The sequence below is a fragment of the Talpa occidentalis genome, unplaced genomic scaffold, assembly GCF_014898055.3.
Source record: "Talpa occidentalis isolate TD23 unplaced genomic scaffold, MPIMG_talOcc4v2.1 talOcc4.4, whole genome shotgun sequence".
Lineage (NCBI taxonomy): Eukaryota > Metazoa > Chordata > Mammalia > Eulipotyphla > Talpidae > Talpa > Talpa occidentalis.
Window position 1 is genome coordinate 125,511,606 of NW_023604295.1, and position 25,014 is coordinate 125,536,619.

Sequence of the window (25,014 nt, forward strand, 5' to 3'; positions counted from 1 at the left end):
CAATGAAGAAATGCATAGCTCTGCATTAAAATGTCTGGAGAACTGTAACAGTGTACATATACAAATACACACAAATAATACACATGCTGATGCACATCCATTTTGGGATAGAGAACAAAAATAACTATACTTTCAAAATTTCATAAAGTAAAAAGGAAATCACTTCCACAATACAGCTAATATTCTAAAGGGATTACTTGTTCCACATGATTAATTCCAACTTTCCAGACCGCATACATTTCAGGACATCCCCTATGAGAGGGTCCACCTCACCTAGCCAAGATACCATGAGCAGGTGAACTTCTGACCCTTAAGAATTAAAAAAAAAAAAAAAAAAAAAAGGAGGGGTATTCTAAAACTACTACATCTTTTAGGAGTATCTTTTGTCAGGCAAACTTGAGTACTAAGTAGCTTCCTTGACTATATGCACAGTCTAGCATTTACTTGTTTCTTTTAATGAGCAGATGTGGGTCAATATATTTTGTAAAGGGGGAAACAGACTTAAATCACAACAGGTTAATGCTGTTGGTGGCACATAAAAACTGAAAAGGACACTAAGCCTAATTGATCTCAGAGAGGAACAGACTAATACATTCTTTGATTTTAAAAAGTTTTATACATTAAAAGGTTATCTGTTGGGCCTCCCCAGTGGCACAGCGGTTGAGCGCTGGGTTACGAAGCTGACCGCAGCCTCTGCGGCGCCAGTTCAATCCCCGGCTGCGCCCCGGCCACTGGAGGAGGGTCCCGCATGGCGTGCAGACCTCTCCTGCCGCCCGCTGCTCCCCTCAACAGTGTACTTCGGTCCTTCTGCCTGCTCTGCTCCCCTCTCTGGCTCCGGTGAATTCTCTCACCCTCCCGCGCTTCTGACTGTACCCAGTGCTTGTATAAATAAATAAATAAATCTTTTTTTAAAAAAAAGTTATGTTTATTTTAGTTTTAGACTGTAGAAATTGTACATGGGCATAAAGCCTAAGTCAGGGATACTATCGTTTTTCTTAGCACACATTTTAATGAATCAGAAAATGGTTTCATAAAACTGTAAAAACTGATGCTTGGCTCATGTTTTACCACCAGCTCCTGCTGTTCTGCTGTACTGGATTACAAGGTACATGACTCAAATGAAAGCAAGTCTTTCCACTTCACATCATTCTGGAATTCTCGCTTCTCTTCTCATAAAAGACAAAGTGTTGTGGCAGAGATTCATGAACTCTTGCACTTGCATGCCAGATTTTAGGGTTAAGTGTTGGTGTTCACTATGTTTCGTAATTCCTATCAGATTCTCAAATGGACCATAAGTCAAAAAAAGATTAAGTTCTATGGAGACTGACCCTTATTTGCCAATTATTACAGGAGATAGATGTGGAATTAGTGTTATACATCCAAAATCATTCAGAATCTACCCATCCCATCATGTCCCTAAAAATAGGAACAAAAAAGCAAAGCAAAACACACAGTGACTCGGTCAGTTTCTATGTAGTGTTTTTTCTATGTAAGTACCAAAAGGCCTCCTCCAGCATCTGTCATGATTAAGTTGGCACCATATAACTAAATCTACCCAAGGGAGCCTAAGTATAAACAATGGCTTAACTGACTTCTGCAAAAGAGGGTGATTAGAACCTAGTGCTCTTCCTCCACCTCTCGCTACCCTAGCCTCAGCTACCCGAGAAGTCGCATGAGGAAGGAAAATAGAGAAAACTTAGATTCCCATATCACAGGATGGAGTGCACTGATTTTGTAAGAGCAAGACATAAATCTTTTCTTGGATAATTTACTGAAATTATGTGTTTTTTGCTTATCTAATTACAGCCTATCCTGACATCCTCAAATTAAAGATAAAAAAATTATATCAGACACAGTTTAAATTTGCCTGTGCATTAATTTAAACAAAAGAGGAGGGGTGTTTACTTCAAGTAAACTACTCACTACCAAGCACCTTAAACTAATTTCTTTAATAACATACTACAAAATATATGTTTATGTCCGGGTACCTCTCTAAGAAATAAGGACAATCCCTAGCTTCATCTCTAAATCAAAACAGCTATTGAGGCAAAAACAAAAAGGATTTACACAATGGCACTGGCCACAGGAGACACAGAGTTAAGGATCAAAGTCCTTGTTGCATCCCACAGGACTCCAATCAGTAAACAATTACAATAGGAACCTGCGTGGCGCTGCAGGGGTGTCTCTCAGGCTGGAGGATGGGGAAGCCAAGGGAGTTGGACCCCAGAGGAACTGTCACTAGAAGCAAGTCTAGAAGGCCAGGTAGTCATTATTTAAGAAAACAAGGTTGAGAAGCCTTTAACGAGAAGAGAGAATGATGGGAAGGCGCCATTGTGAGACAATGAGATGTGTGTAAAAGTCTCCCAGGAAGGGAGAGAGGACACCTTAAATTTTAGAGTGATTTGAGATGATGCGAGAGAGGTGGGTCAGGGAAAATTGTGCTTCAACTTAACATTCCAATGAAATTAAAGGACCTTCTCAAGCTTTCCCGGGAGATTAAAGAAAAAAAAAAAAAAAGATGTCTGTTCAACTGCACAAGAGTCCTGGTCAGTTTTAAATGAATGTGAAAAATAATGAAAAGCATGACTATATGAAAGTTGTCACTGGTCACATTTCACTCATTTAGATACATTGTCTCACCCTTCAATTATTCCTTCTTTTTTCCAAAAATAAAACTGAGTATTTTCAGGAACAATAAAATCGAGTTTGTAAGTGGCTGACATAACAAACTATTGTTTTACAGAATTTAGAAATTAAGATAGATATGTTTCATTTTCAATACAGAATTGAGTCTAAAATATGAAAATACAGGTTATTCATAAACTTCCAGTGTCTATGGAACTCTCCCTTTTAAAAAAAATGGATCATTGATATTTATTAAAAGGTGAAGAAAATGGATTAGAACAGAAACTGAGAAAATAAGCAGGGACTTCCCGGTGGCACAGCAGGTTGAGCACAGCACTGTGAAGCTGTCCGCAACCTCTGCAGCACAGGTTCGATTTCCAGCCAGCCAGGGAGAGACCAACATGGCGCAGCAGACCTCCCTAGCTCGCCAGCTGCTCCCCTCAGCAGTGTTTCCAGTCCGTCTCGTCTGCCTGTTCTGCTCCCCGCTCTGTCTCTGGTGAATTCTCTCACCCTCCCTCGCCTCTGGCCTGTACCCCAGTTCTTACATAAATAAATGAATCTTTAAAAAAAAAAAGTGTGCAGCATCGTAGGCATTTACTAAGTACATCAGAATCTCTACAGTGTAATTCTAAAAATAAAATCATAATTACTAACATTTATGAGGCTTTCTCATCTAGTAGCCCCTGCTTCCATATTTCATGCACCTCAACTCATTTAAATCTCTCAAAATCATCTCAGGGAGGTAATGCAAGCAATTCAGTTTTACAGATGAGACAAATACAGTTTACAGTAACTTATACCTAATCACAGAGTTAGTGATTCCTGAAGTCAGAATTAAACACCAGTAGTCTGATTTTTGAGCCCATTACCTTAACACCCCACTCCTATCAATGTTTATACAAAAAAAAGTTTTTGAAATTGTTATACAATACATGTACCTGTTTTAAAAAGTCAAAATTTCAGAAATATCCCAGTTATGAAACCACATTTTTAACTTCAATAAATATTCAAGTTATAGGAAAAAATAGCAACCATAAAATAAATACTACAATATAATCAAACAGTTAACGTATTTCCTATGATGTTTTTTAAACGGGAGATGGACAATCTTTTGTTTTTAACTTTTGCTTTCAATTATTTTTGCTAAAAAAATCAGAATATATTATTTAACCATTCTGATCAAGGGACTTGGCCCAGAAAAGAGATCAGACCATATTGACTATGACATAATCCAATCTTATTTGGTTAATACCAACATGATAGATACCATACCATTCAGCCACCATTTGCCTGGTAAATTTTTATCTTTTTGTAATTATTTTCTTTTCAATCAGATATTTCCACTTTCTAGAATGAATTATGGTTAAATATTTTATCTGATTTTTGGGAAGCATTTACTTCTCAGCTCTAAGCTAAGTTTATTTATGTTTTTACTGTATTAATAAACTATGAAAAAATCTAAAATAATACCCTGTCTTAGTCATGTGAAAGTAGGCATTTGTTTTAGAAAGTTTTTGAGATTCAACTCTGTAGCCAGTCAGCCTCAGCTTGTGCTGAGGGACAATTAGGCTGCAAACCTGTCACCTGATAGCACTCACTGCCTTGGGGGAGTGACTGAAGCACATTAGGGGTTCCCAAGAAAAGGAAGCAAATAGCAATGTAAATATGAGTAAAATATTTCCCCACCCTCATAAAATTCATAGCCAAGATAGAACAAAGGCAAGCAAAGTTGAAGTAAATGATTTAAAGGGCAATACACAAACATGGCAGCGAGCCACCCAGGCTACACTCCAACAGGGAGCGGACTCTCCCTGGTGAGTACTTGTCCTTCACGCTGCCTCTCGAGAAGGGTCTGGTCCACCTCTTGGCCAGTTCTCTCTTAAAAGAATCTTCCATTAACCTTACTTTAAAGAATCTTCCTTCATTTCCTTTCCACTGACTCCTGGACCTTTCTTTAGTGGACAAAACATGTTTCCATTGGAGCAACAACCTCCACCCTTTGCAATAATCTTCTTTTTGCTGAATTGCCATCCTGACACCCACCTCTTTTTATTACAGAATTTCTTTATAGAGTTGTTGAAGCTTGTTGAGCCCTCATATGTATTTTCCAACTTACTAGTGACTCATCTTGGAATCCAGTTTGCAGTGGGGGTTCTACCTGCTCCCTCCCAGTTCTACTTAAACTGCTTTCTCAAAGGTGTACTTTCAACTGCCAAAGTCAACGTCCTTTTCTCATTTCTGCTCTTCTCTATAGCATTTGGCATCCATAACTACTTCCTTCTTAAATGTTTCTCTATTGCCTTTCTTGATAAAGCTCATTTCTCTATTTAGTAATCTGCTTGCTCTGCCACTTCTTTGATTTTCCTCCTTTCTAATTGCTGATCATAGAGGGATGCATTCAGATTTGTCTGTACATTCTTTCTCTGGACATTTTTATCCTATAACACAGCACTATCAATTCTATGTAATGATTTTTTAAACTTTTTTTCTGTGAACTCAACCATCCCAAACCTAATCAATTATCAGCTTCTAGCTTATTCTCTATAACAAGAAACAGAACATATCAGTTCTAAACCTGTTTTTTTCTTTTTAGATTTATTTATTATTTATTATAGAAGAACTGGGATGAAGGCCATAGGTGGTGGGGTGGGTGTGTGTGAAAGGATACACCAGAGACAGAATAGGGAGCAGAACAGGCAGATCTACTGAAAGACACAGCTAAGGGGAGCAGCGGGCAGGACAGGAGAGGTCTGCTGCACCATATGTGGGTTAGCTCCCTGGCAGGGAATTTAACTCAGGCCTTCTGGTGATAGCACTAAGACACCTAGGCCACCAGGGAGGCCCTAAACCTGTGTTTCTTATCTTGGCAAATGACAATGCACTGTCCCTAATCATTCAAACTGTAAATATCAATGTCACTTACAGCTTAATTTATACTAGCTGTATGTTGAAAAATGAGTGGTGTTCCAAAGGAACTATGGTGGAGGATTATTGATGCTTTCGTGGTGGGTATGCTGTGGTAAAATACATCTGTGAACCTGTATCCCTAAATCACATACAGTGTTATAAACCAAAAATAACACAATTTTTTAAATCATAAAATAAATTCAAAAAATAAATAAAACAGTAGCACAATGCACATTTACTCTGTGCACTTTTAAAATACAAAGAATTTTTTTTAAAGCATCACCTCAACTTTCCTGAAATATCTTTGAGTGGGCTATGTTTTTTGATTTTTCAAGATGGACTACTATGAAAAATAAGAACTAAATGATTTCCTATTATTAGGATGACTAATAGATTAGTCAGAAATGATATTCAGCTTTTCAAGTTCAGTTATTTCCTCTAGGCTATATAGAAATAGTAAAAACTTTCTACAGTGAACCTCCGATAAAATCAAAAGCTAGTGTTTTGATAAGTTGTTCATTCAGGAGTCAAAGTTTCCATTCTTTTTCTTCTTTTTCATTTTTTAACATTCCATGGAGATAATGTTACATTCAGCTATTCATTTACAAGATAATAAGAAATAAGTTTCCAATCGTTCTGTTCACTGAATAAAATCACTGATGTTTTCATTTTTCTAAATGTTTATGTACCTTTTCAAACTATGAAACAAGACACTGTAGGTAATAACACAAGTCAAAAACTAGCTCAATAAATTGGTACCAAGATAAATAAATGCAACAGCTAGAAATAATTATATAGTTACCCCTATTGGAGTATTTTCAAATGTCTTCAGATTGTGTTTACATAGTACTCTATTTTAGCACAAGGGGCACATTCCTGGGGAGTGAACCCCAAGAGAGGGCAGGAAAGCCAATGCTTCTGCTCAGTGAGATGGCTTCCTCATCAGCAAACTTTCCTCCCCTCTCTTCAAATACCAGCTTCAGTTTATTTCAGCAAGCAGCTTCTTGTTCCCAGGCTGTTGTAAGATTGATTAGGCTCACTCTAATGCCCTAAAATTTAATATCACTAATTTCCTAAGGATATTTAACTAGTTTCCTCAACCTTTTTTAGGCAGTTAAAAAACCTGCCAAGATAGCGTGAAATCTAATCACTTTTTCCAAAGACTTCAAGTGGTTTTAGGTGTTGCTAATGCTGGCAAAATGTGTAAAAATGTGTAGCATGTGCTGTTCCTTCAATAAAAATGATCATCAAAACCAAATGAAAATAGAGAAAACACACTTACTTCTAATCCATGGTAATTTTCTTTATCCACGTCTATTTATTTTATTTAGGATATGATTACATGGACCAGTTCTTATTTTTAGAATAGCATTAACTGTCCTTTTGCATGGGATTTGTTTCTCCTCGTCTACCAAGTCCCAAATGCACTAAAAGTGTGTTAGAGTAGTTCAATCAACATAAACAATATATTTTATAACCTTAAAAGTTCTGCTTCTACTGAAACTGCCTGTTACAAGAGAAAATGTGGACTTTCACTCAATTTCTTTTAATGAGAAAGTTCTTTAAAGTAAATAATGTTCCCTGAAAATAAAACGGCAAGAAGAATGTGTTACCACTAAATTTATCCATTCATTCACCTACTCACTCACTCATAGATTTTCACTAATCTACTCAATAAATATACACTGGCTTATCCAGCCATTTGAAGAAATAATATACTTTGCTCACATCAAATTCTAAAACAATATCTTCTCCTTAAAAGCAGATGCTTCTTTGTTTTTGGTACCCTATTTTTCTTCCCATTATATTCATGTTCTCTGTTGTAAGCAGGTGCGAAACTCATGTGGGCAACAGAAGTCACTCTCAGCTTCATATTTATTTGTTTGTTTATTCATTTGTTTATTTATTTGTAAATTTTAAAAGTAACTATTGTTTAAGTTACAAATTATGAAGGAAAATGTTTGAACTTTTCCCTCTTATCCCATTATTATTCTAAATACATTTAAATTATTACCACTTACATTATAAAAATAATAATTACACTTTCAGTTTTAGTGCTCATGAGAGCAACATTTAGTGTTCATCACAAAATGATGGTAAATTATGGTAAAAATTAAGACAGAAAACAATGAAAACCATTTGTAGTTATGAATCTGGCTTAATTTCATGAATATTTTTTGCAAAATAAGGCAACAATTGTTGAAAGAGATATTGGCAGAAATTTCTGACTATAAGACATTGAAATCAAGAACCAAAATGAACATAGTTAGGGAGGATTACCAAAGTTTCAAAACGGATAGCAAACACCACTGTCCAAAGATCTAACTTCAGATTATTTTGTCTTATATTTTTGTCTTATATTTAGCCAGCTCTTTTCCTTCATTCATCTATAAACTTTTTTTTAATTTTATTTTTATATTCCCCATTCAATTGCAATCCCCTTATTTTGACCCCGATCCCTCCTTTCCCTGCTCCCCCACCCCATCTATAAACTTTTAAAAGTTTCAGCTCTGCCCAGCCACATGAATTTGACCTCAGGCATCTGAACAATCAGCTAAGAAACAGTCTCCTAGACTTTATTTTTTATCTTTCTACACCAAACCCCCTCTAGCCTCACCCCACCCACCCCACCTCCATCTCTCCCTCCCAAAACAGGAGGCTAAATAACTACTACTTCTGTTACAAACAAAGAATGGAACAGAAAGATGAGAGGAAAAAGAAGTTAGTGCATGCCAGGTACTACTCTAAATAAGTTTATTAATCTACTTCATTCTCAAAACAAGTCTATGGTTCTATCATTATCCCTATTACAAAGATTAGAAATCTGAAGCTCAAAGAGGTCTAATAATTTATCCAAAGACAGACACCAGTGAGTGGTAGAACTGGGGTCTAAGCCCATGTTACTTGGCTCCAAAATCATTGTTCTTAAGTAATAATGTTCTCAAGATGCTCTGGAAAGTTCCACACTATCTTAACCTTACAGAAGCACTATAGTAACATAAGGCTTTTTTTTTTTTTTTTTTTCAAAATAAAGAGACACAAATGTTCATGGAAACAATGGCTATATTTTTGACTCACTGAAGTTTTCAACAAACTTCCTCACTTGCCCACATACTATATCCCAGATTTGAACATAGGAACTACAGTGTTCAGTCTAAATCTGCCCTGCAAAATACACCTATTTGTATTACTTAAACATTCCTTTATGGTCACTTAAATATCAATGTAAGTTGTTATACCGTAGCATTACATTTTTTCTTTATTCTTTTTATTATGGTTTATGTCTTGATTATAGACTTTGATTGGAAAGATGCTTTTAGAACTACACATCAAAAGATTAGTAAAATTTGTAATTTAAAAAAACTTTTACCAATCATCTCTACATATATTTTGATTTTTAGAATTACACTCGAACTTCCTACAATATCTGCATAAGTGCTTCTTCATATGTTCATGTTATAAATTCCAATTTTATGATATCATATATTTAAAACCATATTTTGATAACTTCTTTATGTAAGGGTATATACATCAATGACATATTTACAGATACATTTTTCTCAAGTCTCTGGCACAAAAATTGAGTTGTAATTCCAGAAATATCATTTTTAACCACATGAAAAATGAATGTAAATGGAGTCCAATAGCTTTTGAATATATATATATATATATATATATATCCTCAGCTTAATATGTTTTATAAAAAATGTGAAATACTTTACTTCTAGATTTATTAACCAGATGACACTGAATGTTTCAGTGCTGCCAGATCCATAAACCAGTCATGGCAAAGATTATGTACAGTCAGTTCCCAGGCCAACCCCAAGCATCTGCTCTAATCCTTCCCTCTATCCCAGGAAGCTCCAGGAACCCTATACTTCCTGTGTTCCAGACTTGTTTCCATTCTCTTTGGTGGCCTTGAGACCCTTAAAAGAGTTCTGTGCCCTTTCTGGAACTTATATTTTTCTATTTAATTATTAAACATGCATCAAGTGCCCACTATTTCCCAGACTGTGCTAAGCATTGCAAATAAATAACATCCTCAACCTCAAGGGATTGAGCATCTACTGAGAGACCAGACACTTAAGTAACAATAATTCAAAAAAGCCCTGCACTGAGCAAACCCTGACACTCAACTTTGTCCAGATTTTTCCCTCAGCTGCTGGTGTGAGTTCTGCTTAAATAATAATAATAAAAAAAAAAAAGGTAAGAAAAGAAAAGGAAAATCACACACACACAAATAATAATCCTACCATTTGCTTATCCAGGACTATTTCCTCCATCTGCCCCTAGTAAGAAGAGTTTGCCCACCTTCCTGAGGGTGTAGCCATCCCTATTTGGGTCCATTATGATCTTTCATGTACTTCACATACCCCCCTTCCTCCACTCACCTGCCACTGAAGTTCAAAGGCTTGACAAAGAAAGCATAGAGATTATTGGAGAGTGGAAGATCATCTCATCAGCAAGATGCTATCCATCTTTAAAATCCTACAGATTTCACTAGCTATGCACCCCACTGTGTGGGCATACAGTATTTTTAAAGGAATATTTACATTTCTATGAACTATTATAATAGTTGACATTTATGGGAGTTCTTTATAGCATTTATTCACCATAATAATACAACATACAAGCTTCATAGGTAAAGAGCCCTCATGTAAATAACTTAATAGCTCACATATTGTAAGTCATGGGACCAGAATCTAATACTTTAAAGTCTCAAGCTTTGAGTTTTCCTTAAACACTAAGCTGTGTTACTTTTCCAATCAGCATATGTGGCATGATTTATTCACCTTAAATAAAGTATGGTTAGAGATGACAGGCAGTGTCATAGTTCAGAAAGAGCATGAGTGTTTGCTGTGTGTCTCCTATTGTTGTGGCTGTCACCTGCAGAAAGAGTGTGTGTGCATGTTGTTTTTCCTTTTCCAGACAGACAAATTTAGATTTGAATTCTTAATGAACCACTTTCTCATTGTGTGACCTTGAGATAATTACATAATAACATCAACAGTTTATTGTCTGTTTTCTATATGCTAGCCACCATGCAAAGAACTTGGAAAACTGTCTCATTAAATTAAACCTTCGTAAAAAAAAACTTGACAAGATATTTCAGAGCAGGTGAGACTACAGCTGGGAGGGAACAAAAAGTAAGTTCTCTAAGGTTAAGTAGCTGGTGAGAGAATGGCAGTGAGGGGGAGGAGGGAGTTAAGAAGAAGCGCCTGATGGCACTTTGCCAAGAAAAGGGTTCCGACTAAATGTGGCTACTAATACTCACTGTTAGAGGGCACCACTAATAGGGACCTCAGAGATGGACAATATGGCCAAAGGTGCCAGAACCCTGGTGTGACATCTTGGGAAGTTATTCAAGTACTCTCAGCCTCAATTTCCTCCTTTGTAAAGGTGAAATGATACTACTAAATGATACTACTAACACCCAAAAGGTGTTTTTGTGAAGAATGAATAATTATTATAATGGAACTGGTGATATTAGGTAATCAATAAATTAGAGATCCATTTAATTTTCAATCATTTTTATTCAGCAAGTTATTTCCACATAACAAGATACACAATGAATAGAAATACTTTTCTTGAAGTGAGATATTTTCTTAAAGTAGAAAAAATGTCACTCTCTGGACTTAGTCTGAGATCTTTTAGGTTCTGACCAAATAAAGATCTGCTCTTTAATTTCTCTCCTATATAGATATGCCTAACGAGACAGGAAAATTGTTCCACCAAAGGAAATATATTGTAAAAAGGCTTACATTTGACACTTCTCAATATGGATTATAAACATTCTGCTCATAACAGAATGGATAGTACTTATACTCTTCAAGAAGAACTTAATAGTGAAGATTGAGAAGTGTATGAATTATATAAGTTGAGAGACAGCAGAATATTCTAGGGTTATTAGGATTGGGATTAAGTTGAGAAGTAGCACTCACTTCTAAAACTTTCATTGAGTAAATACTTCATAATTTGGGGGAAGCAGTGTTATAAGTTTCTATTCCAGAAGTACTCCAACTATTATTCAAATTGAACTTCCTAAAAAGAGAATTCAGAATTTACATTCTCATTTTTACACACGTTTCTTATAGGTCTTTCTTAGGTCTTGAATCCACTTTGGACATAGGGGCTACGATTATACCCTCAAAAGAATCATATGAAAGGAGCCTGGGCATGGTAAAGTCAAGTCAAGGAGAATCTGGATTTTGAAATAATTCTAAATCAGATAACCACAAAGTATTTAATTAACATATTAAATAATTTCACATAAATTTAATTACTATAGCACAGAGACTGTCAGTCCTTTCTACTTTTATGATATCACAGATAAACATATCTACCAGTTGATGAAATTTTAATTTTAGAAATAATAGCAGTGAATTAATATTTTTGATTGGCAACAATTAAATGCCTATATTTGCAATTTTTTATTTTTTTCAATTTCAAGGATTTAAAGTTCCAGAAAACTGCCAAATTTACAAGATCCTAAAAGGAAATCAATGGCTGACCAGAGGTTCTATACTCCCAGGTCTCCTTGTGAAGTAGACAAAAATAATTTAATGGTTCTTTCACTGTGTCTTTCAAAATCTTAATGTAATGAAGGTCACAGTAAATAAGGCAGAAATAAAAATTCTAAAAACTGCAATCAGTGTATTTTGCAGAAGTGAGTTCATGTTTATCAGTCAAGTTCAGATACACTAGACCATGAAGAAAATCGCTTCTATTCCTAGAATGCATTCACTGCTCTGCACCTCAAATACATTGCAACTTCAGTAATAAATAACATTGCATCGAGGCACGTTTACTAGATTAGAAATCAATGACTTGGATTCTGATGTTGGCTCTGGGTTTAAGACATTGTGAATTATCAGTCTCTGTTTTCTGTATCAGTCTCCATAAAAGGAACATTTTATTTTTTATTCAAAGGTTTTTTAGTGTGTCTTTATGTCTTTAGTTTCATGACACCACTATTTTATGACATCATGTCACCTTTCTGTATGGCCTAAAAAAGTAATCACTAAGCTCTAAATATACTGTATTTGCATTCTGCTTATGTGAGGTACTTGGTCCATAATACCCTAAATAGAAATTGACATTCCATTAAAATATTTTAAAATAATTTTAGTTTTAAACTAATTTTATAAATGTCCCTAAGTTCAACTGAATCTACCTTAATATTTAACTAAAATGCAAAAGGTGTGTATTTATAGATGTGTCTAGGTATGAAGAGTTTCATTTCTTGTCCGAATGGAAAATAAAAATTCTAGATAAGTGAAAAAGGAAAAATGAACTCCATAGACCAATTTGAGAATAATGCAAACTTCTAGCACACATTTTTAAAAATTGCTAACATGTTGCAAATGTTAAGAATCAAAGCATTAAAATTTCCCTTTTCTGTTTTTACATTTGAAAACAATTACCCAATTTAATGTAATAGAAAGACTTCAAAACATTCCATTTACTTATACTTCGAGGTGTACAGGGAATAAAACTTGAATTCAAGTGCAAATACTTTGTTGAAAATCTTTTAGTTTTAAGAATAAGTACCCTAAATATGCACTATCAAAGATAAATCTTAACTTTCCATTGGTGTAGCTATTAGTAAACATTTTTCTTATTTCATTTTTAAAAACTTAATTCCACTTCTGGTTTCCTAAATTAGTGATCATAAGCTACTAGTTTTGATTCCAACTATAGGGAATCAATTAAAATATTAAGTCCATATTGAACCAAAAAAGAAAGGAGAAAAGACATGAGCAGACAATAAAGTCATCAGTGATCTTATATTAGCAGAGGTGTTCTAGTATCACTTCACAATTAACATCTATTAATAGAGGCAGGGTCAAGAACAAAGGATTATATTAAATCACAGTTGCCATAAACTCTATATGCTGAAAAGATGACTGTGCTATTGATGCCCACATGCTATTGATGTCTCTCTCCCACCCATGTCTTTCTCTTACACAAACACACACACCACAGATCCTTTATCCAAGTTATTTACACCAAATGGAGTGAATTTGTTTTCCCTAAAAAGGTAGGAGTTGGGGGGGGGAGAGGGAAAATTGTCTTTTAAAAAAAGGAAATAAAAAATAAAGTTCCAAAGGAAAAGAGACTACTAACATTTAAAATGCTAAGCAGTACTTTTTGACAAAGGACAATAATGTGCCTGACTCTTCCAGGATCTAAGCTGCTCTTCCAATTCTTTTTCAATGAATTATTGATTTAGGAACTTGGGTTTAAAGAATTTGAGTATATATTCATTTTATGGTTCTGGTTTTAAACATTAATGAAGGGGGAATAAAACAAAATGTGGACTTTTGGTAAATAAGTAATTCCTATTTTATTTTTAACTATTTTAATTCTCAACAAGATTTTCCCCACTAGATGCACAATACATTGTAAGTGGGGGAAAATGCATCATTCTATTTCAAATAATGGAAAAACTACTTTAAAAATCTTTACATTGCCAAGCTTAATACAAATGGAATCAAAATGTTTATATCACACATATTTCCCAAAAGAAGTGTCTTCAATAACTAGTTCCCTGATCTAAGACTTGTTTTTTGGCTATATCATAGACAAATTCTCCAACGATACTCTCATCTATTCGTCTACATTAAATCCCTAGCTGTAGTTTTTCTTAGTTTCTAGAACAGCTACCTAGAGAAAGCGGAATCTTACCTTTACATATCTTCTGGAGAGGTTTCTTGGTGCTCTGAAAACTCCTGAGGTCTATGTCAAACGGCATTCTCTTGTTCTCAGGGTCTTAGGGGCTCGAGAAATCCCAACACCTGCTGCTACCACTGAGTGTCGAGCTAGGAAAGCTTCAGGGTTTTGATAGCAGGGTCACTGAGCCACAGCCAAAGCTTGGAAAGCAAGTGTAGAGGGCAACTTGGTAGCCAGCACGGGCTCAATTGTAGCAGCAGGGGAAGGAATATTCCCGCCCTCATGAGGGTTTAGAGGCAGCCATCAGGGAACCCAAAGCTCTGTCAATGGACAGGGCCCAGGAAGTGGAGACATAACCACACAGCACAAGACCCTGGGGGGAGGGAAATGACTAGCACAGAGCTCAGGGAGCGCTTGGAAAAGAATCACCAAAATTCCCCGACAGAACACAAGAAGCAATGGGGAAATGCAACAAAATACACAGAGAGGCCATTCTAGCATCCCATGAGAAAGCCAAAAACAGCTGAGGAGGGATATGGAGTTCTAGTTCTAGAAAGAAAAGTAAGGAAGACATATTATATATAGCAGGCTTACTGTACTCAAGGTTAAAAATCTAGTAACATAAAATTTCTAAATCCTGTCATTATAACATTTGCATTAAGATAAGGAAATTTACAATATTAAAAAAAATCACAGGGGATAAAGGAGTCCATTCTTGGAAGAAAAATGAAAAGACCGAAGGTTAAACTCAGTAGATTTTTAAGATGAAATGTAAAAATTGCTTTTTAATAAATACAACAAACATTTTATCAAATACATCACTTTATATTATGATCAGAGGAAACTAAAGGAATTCCATGAGATAAGAGAACATGAAGAAAAAGACAAATGGACTATGAATGTTCAGAGATGAGAAGAGCAAGAGATGGAAGAAAAGTGAAAAAGAAGAGGAAGAAAGAAACATGATAACTTAGTACATTTTAAAGTGTTGTCAGATAAACTATTCATTGTCTAAGACTCTCCTGAATCCGGATAAAATAATGTATTTTCCATGGAGATGCTTATAGCTTGTTAATCACTATGCACAGCTTCACTGCTTAAAAGCCCCTAGGAACTTATTTTGAGAAGACTACTGAATATTAAATATTAAACAGCCACTGAAGACAGACCCTAAGACAATTTTGTTTTAATGAACTGGATGAAATCAAGTCAGACCAAGTAAATCTCTGACAGAACTTTAATAATCCCTAATATGTATCAAAATAAAAATTATGAAACTCATTTCAGGATTAGTCACTTTTTCAAGACTTGACGCATAGTAACCATGCACAATGTTTACACTTGTCTTAGAATTAAATGAGAAGAAAGCCTATTTCTTGACTGCAAATATGTAATTGTTGACTTCTCTTATTTACATATATTTTCCTTGATTCTAATTTAGCTAAAATAGTAGTGATATTCACTTCACTTGGTGTCAAACAGCTCAAAGAATCATGTGTAGGGAAAGGCTGATTTCCACCTCTCACCTTAAATATACATATATATATTTGCATATACTTAATAACATATGCAATAAAAGCCATCTTTAACTTGGGCAAACTCTCATGTCCAATAAGTCACTAAGATTGAGACAGTTTTACAAAATGAAGTAAACCATATACTACAACACAATAAATACTTTCTAGGCAGCTAGTATTTAAAATGAGAGAACTGGCATTTTCTAAGGGAACTAAGATGAGGAATCTGAATATACCTTTCAAAATACTTTCATTATAACAAGTTTGCAAGACTAGACTTTGGTTTGAAATAAAACTTTTTAAATATAATCAAGTCAATATGATAGGTTTCAACAAGGAAAGACTGAATGAGACCTTACAGCAGGAAAAAATATATATAGTTTATATATATGACCTATATTCTCAATGATCTGTGTTTTCATGAAAATCATTTTCAATAAGCTAAGCAAAAAAGATTAAAACCAAAAACAAAATACAAAAGACAAAAAAGTGAGTAAATATTGCCAATGTGAAATAGCAGAGTCAAACCATTTATAAAGCTTTTCAGATTAGATGGTATGTCAGGAATATTTTCAGTGGAAAAAGGAAAATTAGTAGTTTTTTTAAAAAATAAATATTACATTGGTACTTTAGTAGTTTACTAAAGTAATAAGGTCAAATAATCTAAATCCGTGTTTTCCTGTTGTTAATGGAAGAAATGCCTGACAAATATGTTCAGAATTATATCTAATCCTAGCTAGCATGGCAACACAGAAGGTGCTCGTTAGTTATTGACTAAATGGTGGCGCCACATGTGAAGGCCATCCCCAAGAGTGTGTATGTATGTCTGAGGTTGGGCCTGAGGTGGGTAGTGAAAGTCAAATAAATATCTTCAATGTTAAAATAAACTTAAATAGGTATTGTCCTGCATGACTTGTCAGAGCCTTTGTTATCTTTATTATTATCACTGCAAATTCCTATACTTAATTGTGTACCTTTTCTATGGAATATCTATTAATTTTGATTAATACAATAATTCTAGGAAACTTTGATTAATACAATAATTCTACACCTTTACGGAAAGCTTAATATTTTCATTTCTACCAATCTTTTCATGAAAAGCACAGGTAAACTATTAATTGGCTCATATTCAGCTATAAATTACAAAGTGAAAAAAATATACATGTGCCTTTCAAAATAAGTTTCACAATAATAGCCTCTTTTGGGAAAATAAAATTTTGGAGTGAGAAAACGAAAACGTTAGAATGAGAAAAATTGAGATAGCGCATTCAAATTATTCTCATTAATAAAAATCTTGCTCATGGAAACTACCTTGTGATGGACAGAAATACATCAGCAATGAAGTTTTTTAATTTGCTAGTGTCTAAGGTCTATTCTTTGCAACTGATATAACAAATATCTTACTATTTTGCTCATACAAATATCTTAAGTGAAAAGAAAATTCCTGACATATACATTAATAACTTCTTAATTCAAAACTGTCTATTGTTGTGAAGAAAGGAAGTACACAATTATAATTGAAAGGAAAATATCTGCTTTCCTATACTATAAAGTCTGTTTTTTTTTTTTTTTTTCAAATCACTGTTGATCAAGTGAGAAACAAGAATAAAGATTACACAGTGACTGGGAAATTATATGTGATATAATAGTTGAAATATGAGGTATCTAACAAACTTCTAGATTAGTATGGATAAGTAGTAAAGCTGGGAATAAATGTGAACTTCATTTATGAATGACATACAGGATCACAGATCAGGTCACGAGTTATAGAACCATGACTCCACTCTAGAACAGTGTTCACATATTCAAAATAGCCAAGACTATTTTCCCATGGACGCCATCTCTGTCTTTGAGAGAACTGGTCTACCCAAAAGATATCTCTGTGAATTGGCTCCCCATTTGCCTTATTCACTCACCAGCATCCATTAGCCAACTCCACGATTTATCTTCAATAGATAAGATACGGCTTCTTCTTGCCATGGTGCCATGAAAAGGATCCAGAAGGTTCCCCTTAAACAACATTTCCTGAGCGACTGCTGCAGTGCCGAGAGTAAAGAATATGCCAGGTCAGCCACTTTTCCTTCCCAGCAATATTAGCAGCAGCAGCAGCAGCAGAAGCTGGAGCAGACCATTTAGACCCAGCTCCTCGCAGGATGCTAGCCAAAGCATTCTTGTTTACTCCACACCTAGACAGAGTTTGCCCGTATGTTTGCACCCTTCCCACAGAGTGTCAAAACAGGTGTTTTTCTGTGATCATGGTAAAATCTGCTCCCCAAACAAAGTGATAAATATACTGCTACTAGGGAATTCTAAGTTCCTAATTCGATAGAAACGCATTTTTAAAAATTTATTACAAAGAAGCCTTAAGGAATTCTCTTAAAATTTTCATTTTCCATTTCCACTCCTAATTCAGCCAGTAGACTGCACTAAAATGTCCATTAATGAAAGGAGGTGACCATACAAAATAAATGTCATCATGCAATTTTGCTCAGTTCTTTCCTAATACTCTCTCTCTCTCTCTTTCTGGCATATGATCACTTTTTATAAATGCAAATGTTTTCATAATCTTTACCATACTCCCAACAGATGGGGAAATAGCAGATCTTATGATCTTTATTTTACAGAAGAGGCAATGACTTCATTGCTTCTATATTTCATTCTCACTTTGATCTTATTGGTGAGTTGCTTTTCCTTGCAATGGTTTTCAACTTAACCAGTGACTTAAATGTGGCTGGACCACAGAGTTAAGCAGGTAACATCATTATCAAAGCACTGACTTGACTTAACTGAATTATCCGGAACTAAAATCCTATAGATAAAAAGAACAGCTAAAGATTTAAAATTTTTAATAGTTCAACAAAGGATAAGTAGAAAATAGAGTATTATTTTCCTAGTAAGTAAATAGCATTTACTTATTAATAATGATAATAAGCACCAGGCATGAGTTCTTTGCAGAGTATAGAATAACTATTCTCATTAGCAAAATTTAAACCCCACATACAGATTCTCAGTATAATGTGTTTCTCATATATTAATTCTTCACACATTCACTTCCTCATAAAAGTAATAATAAGCACACTAGCAAACATGTCGATGCTCATGAAGGGCCAAGCACTCTTGTCAGTGCTTCACATGTGTCTCTTTTAATCTTCACAGCATCTATGGATTAGATATTAGTACTGCTTCATTTTGCAAATGAGGAACTTAAGTCTCAACCAGTGTGCAAGATCACAGAGTTCACAAGTGATCTGAACCAATGTTATAGTTCCAGAGCTACATATACTCTTCAACATTTCCTTAAAACTGCAATATTAATTTTGGTTTTATTTGTGTATTACAAGTTCATCTTAAAAAATTAGACATTAAAAAATGTTGACATAAAAATTAAGATATAATACTCTATCTAGAGTACTTACTGTATATCCTAAATTTCCTTAGTTTTACAAATGAACTAATTTATCTAAAATTTACAATCCAACAGGTAGACATGCTTCCTGTCTACAGGATTTATCAGCGAAGTCAGAAGTTCTGAAAGTTAAGTAAGCTGCCAAAGGTCATACAACTACTTAGTAAATGTCTACTCCTTCTTAAAATCAGATAGCAGGTGATGGCCCTTATAGGAGAATGAGAAATAGCCGATCTGTCCAGAAACCTGGTGGGAGAAGGATCTGTGATCCCTGTCCGTTTTCAAAAACAACATGTAGAAAGCACATCACTTTATAAAACACAATGCTACATTCATGTATCTCATGACATTTAATCACTTAAGGATTCAGATCAACTGAAATAAGATCTTGTAAACATCAAGGACAAATTCAGTTTTTACTTTTTTTTTTTTTTTCTTTAGAGGCAGTAACAGGACAGTAACATTATTATCACAGTTGGGTTGGGGGAGTTACCACTGCTAGCAGCCATATTTTATTCCTATCAGTGGAAAATAAATTTAAGTATGTGCAGGGTCAAGATATTAATTGAGAACTTAGTGGAAGCTTCTGAAATCCAAGATCATCCCTTGAGATAGGGACAGAAACCAACCTTGGATGGCACTTCCTTGAATATTCAGCAATTGCAATGACATTCCTTGAATTAGCTCTTGAAGAGACAAAACCATCTGGGTAAATCTTAGGCAGTCCACATTAAACATATAGGGTCCAAATGTAAGACTGAAAAACCAATGAAGAATACTGAAAACAATCTATCTCTTTAATTCTATGGACTATTTTTGGTCAGCTTTAGTTTTTATGGCTTTAACCTTATATACATTAGCACAAGAAACCATGAAAACTTCAGAGAGAAGACAGTTTTGGTGACGGTGTCTACCCTGTTAGAATGTAGCCACAAGCTATAAGAAAGGCAACCATTTGATGGCATTTAGCAAGAAGAAATTGTAGGTGCCGTGTGGCATAGCTGGCAGTGATATATGAGTCTATTTATTCTCAATTATTTTTACCATCAAAAGTTTCCATAAAAGGAATATGACAATTCTTTACTCAATTTCCAGACAACTATCCTCTGCAGAATTCCATGGATAAGAGATATTATACATTGTACCCACATAAGCTTGATTGACTGACAACAAGATTTAAATTTATCTGTCTTCTGTGTTAACACTGCATTAACACAAAAGTTATCCGAAAATTCTAAAAAATATATCTGACATCTTTTGGGTGAAGAAAATAAAGTGATTTCAAGGCTTTTATATAAGATGGATCATAACAAAGGATTTTTATGACCTTGGCACTTCTAAGTGATAGACTAGGACTATCACGACTCATTCACACAGTCATCGAAATATACATATATAAAGAGAATATATATATATATACACATATATATGTACTTTGTCCCAACTGCTCAACCTTTCAGCAGCAGCTACAATTAATCCTTTTTGGGAATGTTAATTGTGCAATTAAAAACATGAAATTGGAACTTCTAATAATTTTAACAGACTACTTTTAGAAAGATCAACTGAAGTTATATTTCTAGATGAATAAATTATGCTTCATATTCGTCAATTCTTACTGGTTCTAATCTCTTAATTTAATTCCTTGAATTTGACTTTACCTGAAAAGAAACACACTAATAAGCATCAACTCTGGGTCATACTGAGGTCACAAGCAGAGAGGTTACAGTGAGTTCCCTGCTTCTCCTGGAAATCAAACAAGATACTAGCTCTAATCAATCTTTGATTAATACTAAGTCATCTAGAGATGAGCTGGTGACCGAAAAGTAAAAAAACTCTAATTATACATTACACACTTCTTAGTCATTTTGTCCTCACAACTTCATGCTTTAAATAAACCTAAATGTTAGAAAAAAGAAAATCTGCAAGTAACTCAATAGGACTTGTTTTTTTCCAAATCAGGAAAAGGAAGGACTTTTAGTGTTTGAGATAACATTTGTTTTCTGTAGCTTGGAAAATAAACATTTCCTATGCAGTCATGCCCTGTTGTGTGCGTGTGTGTGTGTGCACGAGTGTAGGGAAAGGGTATGTTTGTGTGGGTACGGGTAGAGAGGGGAGGAAGAACAATTGGAGAGTGAGAGAGATTTTTCAGCATTTGGTATTGTGTAAACTGGTTATCGGTGCTAGAGTTAAAATTTATCTCAGTAAGCTATGTTCATGTGAGTCACGAAAGTATTGCAACTGAGTAAGATTTTATCACAAGGGCCTCCCTGGTGGCGCAGTGGTTGAGCGCTGGGTTGCGAAGCTGCCTGCAGCCTCTGCAGCGCCAGTTCGATCCCTGGCCACCAGGTGAGGGTCCCACATGGCCCGCAGACCTCTCCTACCATCCGCTGCTTCCCAGCAGTGTACTTTGTCTGCCTGTTCTACTCTCCCCTCTGGCTCTGGTGAATTCTCTCACCCTTCCGCGCTTCTGACTGTACCCAGTGCTTGTATAAATAAATAAATAAATCTTTAAAAAAAAAGATTTTATCACAAAATCACAGGAAATACTTGCTTGATTACATATTGCATTTCTATGAATTCAATGCTACACAATTATCAAGTCTTGAGTCTCTAAATTAGAATAAATTGATACCTTTATTTCAATATACATAAGCCATTTTCAGTATTTAAATAATAATGCCATATTTTTTTCCTGATAGAAGGAGCACATTTTTGTCCTGATGTCATCATAATATAAACCTAGGGATATTTACTTTATTCAAAATAGATTTTATGGAATTTTCTGTTTCCTGGAGTTAGTAAGGGATAGCCAAAAGAAGTAATAGATTTATATCTGTCTAGTATGGATATATGTGTAAGCTCTCAAATAACACTTTAAGCCATCAAAGCATCAGTAAGAGCTCCCTCTGCAATTGTCCATCTTCTCTTGTGTTAGTCAGAAACGCTGCACACAAGCCTCTGTTCATATCTGAATACAGAGTTGTAATTAAAATGACAAAAATACCATCTTCCTGTTTAAATATGCCTAAATCTACTAATTCATTTAATCCTCATTATATGACTTTGAGGCAGGTCTATTATTATTCCAATTTAACAAATGAGAATTCTCAGAGAGGTTGGGAAATACGCAGCAAAATCCCTGCCGCAAGTGCCCCCAATACCTTCAGTAGAATTGAGGGATTAATGGGATTATCTATGCCCCTATGGGCTTGTGCGCCCGTGCGCGCACACACACTCCTGTGATATTTACTTGCCTGTTTTTGTTTTTTTTTTGTTATAGGGACTGTTACATATTTCTCTATGATACATAGTTATAATTTATATTTTCAAGAGTTTATGGAATTAATTTTTAAAATATTTGGAGGCTGCTACTCCGCCAGTTGTCAAGTAAATGTTTAAGTGAAAATTAATTCAAACCAAATACTTTCAAAATGCCCAGAATGCTTTTATGTTATCCAACACTTGAAAACAGTAGTGTATTAGTTTGTTTAAAAGGAAATGCATTTTCTTTATGCATGTTTGATACTGCTGTCTGACATAGGCCAAGTGGGCTCAAGTCAAGGAGTAAACATCATTCTTTTATTTTTATAGGGTTCCCGTAATCCCTAACAGAAAAAGTTCTCTATTTTTGTTTTTTCATTGCTGTTAATGTGAATTTTACATTTTGTAATTAAATGTGGCCAGTATTATTCCTTTTTTTAAAGGCCAGTTTCACTCCTAAATTAGCTTATATCTATCTGTTAGCACTGGCACTTCCAGTCCTACATTCCTGTTTAAAATATTTCTTCCCCCGCTCCCCACCTTTTTTTTTTTTCCTTCCAGAAATGACTAATCTTCCTGTTATTCTACTCTGTCAGTTTTTCCCCTGGTATTCTTTTCATGTTGCATAACATTTATTTTTTCACGAACTCCTTTTAGAATTTTACTACTATATCCATGTCACTAGCCTTCCACTTAACAGACGAAAATACTCAATATTTATGTGTTAGCAAGCTTTTTTGGTAGTTTTTGTGCTATTCAGATTAAATAGCTTCTGCAAGTCAAAAATGGAACTATTCTTACATTGACATAATATAAATATCCACTTGTTGATCTTCAAAGTTAGATTCAGTCTAATCCTTAGTTATCCTACACCACAATTAAAGAGCTTAGCTTTTTGTCTCCTTTCAAATTTCCTGATAAGGTGCTAGAAAAGCAAATATAATATCACTTCTTTTAAAGATCTCTCGTTTACCAGAACTGCTCTATAACATCATAAAATATGTCACAGACTTACAAGAACAATATAAAGTTTTTCCATCTTTCTGATTTTCAATTGCAAAAAGATACTTTTACTTTTATACCAAGAATTTGCTTTCTACCTTAATCTCAACAGCTGTATTAAACTATCCAAAGATGAATAAAAAGTTTCCATTCTAGAGAAAATATCTGAGAAGTTTTAAAATTACAGTGACTATTTAAATGATATAATCTAAAATTTACAATATGTCACATGCCTAGCAAAACTAAATAAATCAACTTCAGATGTATGTAGCACATTTTTGTCATCATATCATTGCCTGATAGTATTAGATTCCCTTTAACAAAGGGGTGTCTTACTAGTTCCATTTACACATGCTTTAGATTTATAAACTGTGTTTTAAAAAATCCAAAAGTACATTACAAATCTTAACACAGGAAATAAAATGTTCCTTAAAATTTCACCCTCAACTTCCTAAAAACAGTAGTCAAATTAAGTTCAAATAAATTTGATTATGTTAAAATAGCACAATATCTTACTTATAGTCTTGGGGTATCCCCATTTTTAGGTTGGAACAGCAAAAGAGGAGATCTTTTACTTGAGGTGTCATGTCTAACACCCATGTTAGAAGTATTGAGTCTCCATCAATGACCCACTGGACTCAGCAAAACACTAAGTACTCAGTAGGTGATCAATAAATGTCTACTAATTAAAGTACAGAGAAATAAAACATAGCACTATTTGAGTGCTCAGTATGCTATTGGTAATATAGTGAAACAAATATATTTGTTAATCAACTTTACATCATCCCCGAGGTGAGTATTATTATTATCCCTATCTTACAGATAAATACACATGAGCACAGAAAAGCTAAGTGTCTTACGCTGTCACTCAGCTGGTAAGTGGTGTACTGAGTGGTATTCTGAGAATTTCAAACAGTGTGTAATGAAAATATCTGGAAATAAAATTCTACATGGATATTCTAGATGACTGAATGATCCAAAAAAGAGACAACTCTGTAAACAGTGAGTGCTGCTAAGCATTGAATAAGTGACTCTCTAAGTAAAGGAAGACCCTGAATTGAAGCATTTGCCAATTTCCATGGTGTAAATGTTCCAGCCAGGCCAATTTTAAGCTGCCAACACGACATCAATGAAGATGGAGTTGGGAAGAGTCCTTATATGAGGAAGCTCCATCATAGCCTTCACCAAGCTACACAGATAGTGAAATTTACAGGGTAAGGAAATGACCAGGAGGATAACAAGTATATCAAAGAAAAGGTATAACTGCCATCTGTGTATACACATCAATAGTCAACTTATATTTGAAATCAATGAACTTCTAAGGAATATAATGTAATGTGTTAAAGGCAATGAGGATGAACAAGTAACCCCCAGGGATTCCTTAAGGAAACATATATTTTCTATGAGTGACAGAGTTGACATTTAAAAAATATTCTTTCTATGTGATTAATGAACTGTGATTAGTAAGTGATTTCCTGCTAAACTATTCATCCCTCAGGGAGCACACAAGAGGATTTATTTCTAACCAGAGTAGGTGAAAATGAAAGGACAGCTGAAGGAAATTATTTGATTTGGGTCAGCATCAGATACTACAAGCACAGGAGGGTGACTGTATTTTATACC

The 25,014-nt window shown here is 34.7% G+C and overlaps 1 protein-coding gene across 24 annotated transcripts in view; it reads right to left on the reverse strand.

Moving 5' to 3' along the window:
* Positions 1–25,014, reverse strand: part of MBNL1 (muscleblind like splicing regulator 1) — a 186,701-nt gene that overhangs the window by 83,829 nt on the left and 77,858 nt on the right. For 3 of the 24 annotated variants that reach the window (XM_037526283.1, XM_037526282.1, XM_037526277.1), the window contains exon 2: positions 17,639–17,758. The exons of 20 other annotated variants lie outside the window; for them this stretch is intronic. In XM_037526283.1, the coding sequence (XP_037382180.1) occupies positions 17,639–17,644 (6 nt within the window). In that variant the 5' untranslated portion in view covers positions 17,645–17,758. Of the gene's footprint in view, positions 1–14,220; positions 14,263–17,638; positions 17,759–25,014 lie in introns of those variants that run through there. One more of the 24 variants, XM_054701010.1, reaches the window with a different exon arrangement.